The sequence below is a fragment of the Seriola lalandi genome, unplaced genomic scaffold, assembly GCF_002814215.2.
Source record: "Seriola lalandi dorsalis isolate HSWRI2012SDOR001 ecotype SW California unplaced genomic scaffold, Sedor1 jcf7180002054694, whole genome shotgun sequence".
Lineage (NCBI taxonomy): Eukaryota > Metazoa > Chordata > Actinopteri > Carangiformes > Carangidae > Seriola > Seriola lalandi.
In genome coordinates this window covers 390,286-399,129 of record NW_019525247.1, presented here as the reverse complement: position 1 = coordinate 399,129, position 8,844 = coordinate 390,286, and the positions used below count along the sequence as shown (strand labels likewise).

The 8,844-nt window shown below is 43.9% G+C and overlaps 1 protein-coding gene across 1 annotated transcript in view; it reads left to right on the top strand.

Moving 5' to 3' along the window:
* The first annotated feature begins 6,040 nt into the window (after nucleotides 1-6,040).
* Nucleotides 6,041-8,844, top strand: part of htra3b (HtrA serine peptidase 3b) — a 22,559-nt gene continuing 19,755 nt past the window's right edge. The window contains exon 1 of the mRNA XM_023423847.2: nucleotides 6,041-6,732. Coding sequence (XP_023279615.1) covers nucleotides 6,318-6,732 — 415 coding nt within the window. The 5' untranslated portion in view covers nucleotides 6,041-6,317. The remainder of the gene's footprint in view (nucleotides 6,733-8,844) is intronic.

Here is an 8,844-nt window from a genome sequence, read left to right as displayed (position 1 = left end):
ACTCTAGTGGCCATTAGAGGAACTGCAGGCTTTGGTTATTATTTTTCTCAGAGGTCGACGCTCGGTACCAGGCAGTGACGGGTGGTAAATCATTACTTAGTAACATGTTGCAGTAATGCGATTACTTTTTTCAGTAACGTGATGTGAGGCAGTGGTTCCCAACGTTTTCCAACTCATGGCTCACTTGAAAATATTACTGCTGCCTCTGAATCACATGTACTCCTGTCTGTCTCCATCTGAGCTGCCTGAGTCACAGGTTCTGATCCAGATCATAGAAATGACAAGGTTGTAAATGTGCTCAGGAGCAGATGTGTTTCTATGGAAACGTTTTATAGAATAATGAGTGACAGCTCCTTAATGATCCATACTGAGCTCTATACTCAGTTACTCTGGAGGATTCTGACTTCACATATTCAACATGTGCAGCAGGAATTTATTTTCCTTGACTGAAAAGTTACCAAACCGTTTTATTCATCATGACCGCTCAAATGTTCCTCAGACAGAGTATCCATCTCCAAACTCCTACAGTGGTTTTTAAACCATAAAGTTCAGTAGAGACACAGGAAGAGACAGAAGAGTCAGATAAACATGTCTCCATCCTGCTGAACAACGAGCCCTGTGTCTCCGCAAGTGACAGGCTCTTTCAAATAAACACACCCACGACTGGGTGAGAAACATGTGTGTCGGTCCACACACCGCTCGTGTCTGTCCAAATAAACCTGGACCGTCGCTGATCCGCGGAGTCCGCTTCCCCTCTGAGACCAGCAGGTCCTCAGAGGGGAATGAGAATTAAAAACAGCCTTGTGTCTGCGGTGTGTGTGTGTGTGTGTGTGTGTGTGTGTCAGATGGGAGGACTCTTACAGCTTGAAGACTGAACATTTTTGCAGAATGAGGTCACTTTGGACTCAGGAAAAATGTTTTAAACCAGAGTTGTGATCAGTGAAGCAGTCTTCCTGTCAGGGTTAGATGATGATGATGTGACCCTGTACTACACGGTTGGTTGGTCCTCTCTCTCTCATTGGTACCTATTTATTTAAAAAGCCCTCATTGGGAAATGACCATCCTACATCACATCTCTCTTGGTCAGATCAGTTAGTACCAGCAAAACTCCATGTGCCTCAGGTTACCGCTTGGATGTAAAGCTCCAGACACATGGAATAAGCTGCAGAGCATTTTAAAAATGGAGAGTCTTAAAAGTCATCTATAACCCATGGTTTGCCAACTGCACTGTTCTAGCCAATCCCAGACATGTATAAATATCCGGGTTAGATCAGGTGACTTCCTGTCTTCCTCAGCGTCAGACTGGAAACACCTTGGATTAGGATGAACCCTGCCTCCACCGTGTGGTAGGAGAGGACTCAATGGATTTAATGAACTTTTCCACACAAAGACTGGGCTGAACTGCTCTATTGTTATTATTATTTTTTCCCCTCCTCAAAGTAACTTTGAATACTTGGAAAAATCCGAGATGGCTTATTTTGGTTTCTGTGTGTGTGTGTATTCTTTCTTAAATATTATTGAAATATAATATCTTCTTTGAAAAGCAGCTGTGTCTCATGGTCCTCACACATGCTGTGTTCCTGAATGAGCGTGAAATCTCCTTTGCCTGCCTGGATTTAGCCTTAACATCCTTTAACTTAACAAATAACTCAGCGAATCCAACTTGCTACATATCCACATTTTAGAAACAAGGATTTAAACCCTCCCAACACACGCTGCAGCTGTTTTAAATTATGAGGCTTTTTTTTCCTCACTGGATAAATGGCTGTGTTTTATATGTCAGAGTGTTTTTCAGGTTGTCCGTCCATCGTCCGTCCCATTCTCATGGACACGAAACCTCTGTGACGCCTTGATGGAACGTCTTCAAAATTGGTACAAACATTCACTTGGACTCAAGGACGAACTGATTAGATTTTGGTGGTCAAAGGTTAAAGGTCAAGGTCAGTGTGACCTCAGAAAACACTTTTTAGCCATTACCGAAGACTTCACGCAGCAGTTGTGACAGATTTTCACACAAATGGTTCATGTTTTCTATGACTCTGGATAAACAGGGACGTAATGGAATGGATGGCTGATTCTGTGGGTGACCTGAGACGATCAGTGGCCCATCATCACACCTGCTCTCTGTCATTACCTCCGCTCTCCACGGATGCTGCATTTGCCTCATGCTTTGTCCGACTTCCACCTTTTTTCTTCCCTGGTAAATTTACTCTGACCAAAGGTGGCAGCTCATGGGACGTCCTGTGAGCTCATGTAAACACACAGACTTATAGCACACACTGTGACAGCTATACTATATATGGTACCTAACTGTGTTGGTCGTCTTCCACCTGACAGAAACAAAGCTCCGCTCCTCCTGCGGAGTGTTGACATTAAAAGCTCTTTGTCACGTGACCTTCTGACTTTGGTTTTTCCACAGAATAAAACACCGAAGCTGAAAAGAGCCGAAGTCTTCTTCTTTTAAAAACTCAGACGCTCAGATGGTCTCTTCAGGAGTGGTGACCGTTGTCTTCAACCCAGCATCTCAGGTGTGTTCAGTCTTATGATCAGTCATTCAGTCTGTTTACATGGAGGTACGTCCACAGGTCGGGGGTATGACTCCTAAACTCCTGGATGAGCCCCCCGGTTTGTCCGACCCGGCTCTTAAGCCTTGACAAAAGGAGGGGAACGCACACAGTTGTACCTGAAATAAAGAAATCCCAGAAAGAAATCAACAGCTAAAGGTATGAAAAGGGCAGTCAGTAGGTCAGTAGTGTTAGTGGGTGGATGTGTGAAAGGGTGGTGCTGTGTAGTACAAAATAACTGGAATAACCAACATGCAGTTTTTATGCCCCCGGCATTCCAGTTCACTTTAGTGCCTCCCACACTCAGACTAGTTTCAGATTACACCCCGGTTTATCTAGAGTCGTAGAAAATATCAACCATTTGTGTGAGTTTTTCACAAACACACGCACATTTTCTCAGTAACGATACACTGAGTCATGTCTCTTTAACAAGAAATTGAAACGGTCGTGGGATAATTATCTCTATCAATATTTGTTATCTGGAGAAAAATAGAATAGTAATGGGAAGATAAAATATGTCGCCCACCACAGCTGCTCTGTTTGCGCCTCATGCAGGGAACCGACCACCACAAAGCCTCTGGAATGAGGGAGCGGGGCTGCACGGTCTGCTCGGCTTAAATTGCCCTTACAAGGGGACAGTAATGAAAGCATGTCCTCATGCCCCCAGTCTGCAGCGAAGAATGATGAATGACTTCATGTTTTGGAAATAAAGAGGAGAAAAAAAAAAGCAGAGTGCACATAGAGCTGAACCCACCTCAGAGAGAGAGAGAGAGAGAGAGCGGCCACTGCAGCAGCTGCATTTATCTTTCTGTGTCTGCAGGTTAAAACAATGATCTCATTAATGAAGGAAATGCGTGTTTCAATCAATGTCTGAAATAATCCGTCTAACAGGTATAAATACTGTATGTCACAGTGAAAAGTGGCTCCATGGGTAAATCAGGTTTAAACAGGTTAATGATGCAGCCGTGTATCCAGGAAGGGCTGATCAGTTGTCAGGTCGTCCCCCACATTGTGTTTTTATTTACTCCTGCAGAGCAATGTTTCAATCAATCTGATCTTCTCCTTTAATGTTAATGAGATATTTGAGTTCATTTACAGTTAATCAGCTAATCACTTAAAGTTTAAAAGACTTTTACTTTGATGCTTTAAAGTTATAATCTGTAAATGTTCCACATATAAATGTCTAAAAACAATTAGACCTATGTTCTATATGTTGTTGAGTTGTGCCAATTCTCAAACCAGAGGAATCTGTGTTGGAGAATCACTGAGCTTGGTGACTGCTTTGTTGTGACATCACAAAGTTCCAGAAGTCCTGACGGCTGGTTTTAAGGCTCAGTTTCTGAATACAGGCTGTGTGCATTTCTCTGTGGACTGAGGCTTTGATACTTTCACAGTATTAATATAGAACCTAGACCTGATCTATAATCACACTACACATGGAAATAGACTTTTATACTGTATGGACCTTTAAGTAGAGTTTTGAATGCAGGACTTTTGCAGTGAGTCCAGCAGTGGTGGCTTTAGATGAACCTTTAGTTGACTCAGACAGTCAGTGAGGGAGAGAGCTGTGTGACTTTTTCCAGCAGCAACTGCCCAAAGACCAGAACTGTGTCAGTTCAGCTTTTTATGGGACATGTTCTCATGTTTGTAGTCCAGGCATGATATGATGAGACCAGACTGGTCCCACAGGTGCTCTGTGGAAGCAGCTTAGTAAGAGCCACTTTTAGGTTTTATTTGGAAGCTATCTCTTTTATTGTGAAGGGACCTCTAGCATCAGTCCCTTCAGCAGACGGGTCGTATCAGGGAGTCAGGATAGATCCCCTGTACGGTGGTTCAGGTCTGAGGACTTGTTGGATCAGGTTAGTGTGGTTGTCCGTCTGGGATGAGTCTTGGATAGAGAACACAGAGCAGTATTTCCTCTCCCTCAGGTGCAGGACACGTGAGTATCAGCCGTCAGCTGGCAGCCAGCTGTGGTGTGTGTTTACCAGGAGGAGTGAGGTGATGTGAGGCGGCGTGAAGTGTTTGATGAGGAGGTTATTGCTGGCTCAGGGTGGTGGTTGGCTCCATGTGGAGGCCCCGCAGAGGTTCACACGGTCCCACAGTCCCAGACAGGTTCTGTCCAAACTAAGCTCCTGACACCTCTGTGGGCTGAATCTGGGTTAAACACACAGCTGGACTCAGGATGTGGTTAGCCTAGCTTAGCATAAAGACTACAACAAGGACAAAAAAGCTAGCCTGGCTCTGTCCAAGGTACAACTTAACGCCTGTCAACACCTGTAAAGCTCTATAATCAATTCGATGTAAATTGTTTAACTCATACATCACCCGAAACATGAGACGGTTGCAACAAGTCATTCTCCAATCAGAAACATGCTAGTGATGACACTCACACTGCACATGCTCAGTTAGACCAAGAAAACAGAAGACACATTCAATATGCTGCTGCATTTATGGTTTTAATTCCAACATTGACACAATTTTAATACTATTAGCAAAGTATTTTATAAATAAATGTTGTTTCTTCAATGTTGTAATATTAAAAAAGTCTTACATCTATATGAATATCTATGCACTTTATTACCTGACTGACCACCTGTTTGCTTCTTATTTTATATTTTTCCTTGTTTAATACTGTAATATGCTCCATGCTTTATGTGAATCTCTAACATATTGTCTCAAGTTAAATGAGGAGATATTGGATTTAAGAATCAGCACCCAAGTCTAAGAACTGGATCAAGCTAACTTTGACATAAACAATGTGATGAATACCTGTGTTGAGAGTTTGTACCTGTTCCTGTTGTAAACAGCTTATCTCAACACCATGTGTCCCTGGAGGGCGGAGGAGAAATTTTATATATATATATATATATATATATATATATATATCTGTGTGTGTGTGTGTGTGTGTGTGTGTGTGTGTGTGTGTATCGGGTTTCTTCAGGCAGGAGAAACCCGATAATGCAGAGGAGGAGGAGAAGAACCATCATGGAGGGACAAGCCCGTCGTCGGCATGTACGTCATCACCAAGTGGCTGGCATAGTGTACAGGAACATCTGCATAGTGTACAGGAACATCTGCACTCAGTGTGGGCTGGAAGTCCCACGGTCAGAATGGAAGACACCTCCATACATGCCACCATGCCACACGTTCTACCCCATAAACCATCCTACCCTGGATCACAAAACACAGATAAATCTATTACTTCTAACATCGTGCGCACGTGCACACACACGCACGCACGCACCACGCACGCACGCACGCACACACACACATATATATATATTACAGACTCATACCATATTCTTGTCATTTTGTCAACTGTTCTTGTTCTGTCCTCTGAGTCCTTCATGTCACATCTGTTCTTGTTATAACAAATGATATATACAATGTGACCTTAAAGTCACGCCTCCAGGAGGGTCTCCTCCCCGCAGCTCCTCCTTCTCTGTCTGAGACCGGCTCCACTCAGACTGGATGCTCAGTCAGTCCCGGACTCCAGCCGATGCTGTGGACAGAGGTCTCGCCAGGACGCATCATTACGCGCGGGAACAACACAGTTCAAGTTTCAGGGTCCCGCATTAGGAGACTTTATTCTGATGTGTTTCGCAGCATTGAGGAGAGCTCTGTCTGTGGTGCATGTGGATTTGAACCCATCCATGTAAATTCAGCAGACAGTGATGCGCAGTGCGGAGCCCGGGAACATGATCTCCGCGTAAACCTCTCCACCTCTGTGTAGTTTCTCTCTCTACTTTAACAATGCAGATCCTCCTCTACACAGCTCTGCTCCTCTACATCAGGCAGTCTGCCCGCGCTGAGCCCAGACCCTCATGTCCCACACGGTGCGATGTGAGCACCTGTCCGAGCCCCAGCTGCCCCAGCGGCTACGTGCCGGACCGCTGCAACTGCTGCCTGGTGTGCGCCCTGGGGGAGGCAGAGCCGTGCGGTCGCAAGGACGACCTGCCGTGTGGGGACGGGCTGGAGTGCAAACACCCGGCGGGCAAGCGGCTCTCCAAGGGCTTCTGTAAGTGCAAGGTCAACTACGAGGTGTGCGGCAGCGACGGGAAGACCTACAGCAACGTGTGTCACCTGAAGGCGAGCAGCAGGAAGGCGCTGCAGCAGGGGCAGTCCGGCATCACCCAGATCCAGAAGGGACCGTGTGAGACCAGCACAGGTACGATTTACGCAATGGTGGCTTCATGTGCTTTAAAGGAGGAACAGGTCCGGTCCAGCCCTGAAGTAGCCTGCAGCTGGCACCTGAAGCAGAGCTCTATCCTCTACCCACCCCCTCCTCAGGGTTCCTTTACCTTATTCTAAACGTAAAAGAAACTGTTCAAGGCATGTGAGCTGGCTCAGCTGTGTCCCCCCAAACAAACTGCTTGAAAATGAACAAGAACAATATCAGAAGTTATTTTCAAAAAAGCAGTAACCTATTAACGAAGTGTTATTCAATAATAAGATAAATTATTAATTAATTAATTCAATGTTATTATTATATCATGTAATAATGTGTAATATGTAAATAATACAATTTAAATTTTTATAATACTTGAATCATATTCATATGAGGTGATTTCAAAACCGTAATCAATATTTTTACATTTATTGAGATTAGATATTTATAATTTTCTTGATTAATTTTCATTAATTTGATTTGATCAAAAAACAAAAAAATATTTATAAAAAAAAACTTAAATACAAAATCCTCTGATACTGAAACCTTAATGTTTCCACACATCACTTCTCAGATGGTTTATGATTATGATTATATTGTGTTAAGAGAACAACAGTTGCCTTTAGTTGCTGCCAAGTACGGTGGCCCTGAGAGGTCAACACGCTGTTGCAGAAAAACACATGAACACAAAAGAGTTTCCCGGGGACACAAAAAAGGAGTGAACCCGGCTGGGACGCACTGGCTTGGATGTGTTTAAAGTAATTGCAGTGCGTTTGTGTATCTGTGTATTTTGTCAAATTGACGAAGATGTTTTCTGAACTTGTTTGTCTTTTCTTAAGTTGCAGAGTGTTGAGCTCTCAGGGCCACCGTAGATAAATCAGTGAGAGTGAACTGGTCAGAGTGACAGTAGAGTTTACCCTCAGTGGACACAAACTTCTGTTGACTGGGAAAATTGAACCAAATCATCAGGTCATCAGATTAAATATTTTATATTTTCCTACTTTTGAACAGTAGAGAGCTCTATATACACTAAACATATCATGTTGATTTAATACAAGTTAGTTGTTTTTAGAGACCGTCCTCCTGTGAAAAACGAGCCCACAGGTCGTCTGTGCAGCAGGTCATAATCACCCATAGTTACGTTTTGTTGCTAGGCGACATCTAGTGGTGGTAGCAATGATGACAGGAGCAAAGGGGAAAGTGCGGTTATGTTGTATAAAGAGAGACAAAGTCCACGTCAGGAGGAGGTTGTGGTGGGTGGATGAGTGTGATTCAGGAGAGCGCTGTTCCATTCCCATGCGAAAGTCTAATGTGGAGGAACTATTTATTTTAACCCAAACCAAACCTAACCCACTCTTCTCCCAAAACTAACCCAAACCTTTGGTGCCTAAGCTGCCTAGACGAAGGCCTACGCCACTTTCAATACAGCCGGCGTGTTTATTATTGTAACCATGACAACCAAGGTCTGGTATGCCTGCCGCCGTAGGGGCGCTGTTTCAGTAGACGCTCCTATTGGTGGTATCAGAGGGTTGATGGTTGTTCAGGGTGGAGGACGGGTGGTGTTTTTAGCCCAAGATGAATGAAGCCAATTCATTTGAAAAACTGAAAAAAATGTTTGAATTAAACTATAATCAAAGGTTTATATTAAAGAACCAAGAACAGCAAAAGCCAGTTCACACTTTATTAGTGAGATTCTATCATTTTATTTTTTATATGTTTTGTACTTTCACCTTTATTTGTGACGACAGACTTGATCCTCCATAACTCTCTGACACCAGTGATTCTTCAGCCGCTCTTTGTTTCTTCATGTCCTGTTTCTGAGGTCAGAAATGACCTTTGACCTCAGTCTGTTACTGTTGTACAGTTGTATTTCCCAAAGTATCACACTGGCTCACCTGTAGGGTGCAGTCTGACCTTGCACCCACCTCCTCCCTAAACTGCCTCCGTGTTAATGAGAGCCTCATCAATGAGGCCTGGACACAGACCAATAAACACTGGCTGGAGGGCAGGTGCAGGTTTAACAGCCCGTTAAAGCAGATTGAAGCGTTTATTTGGAACAAAGCAGACAGTGGGAACTAACCACAACTCCAGTAAAATGCCCCCCCACCCACC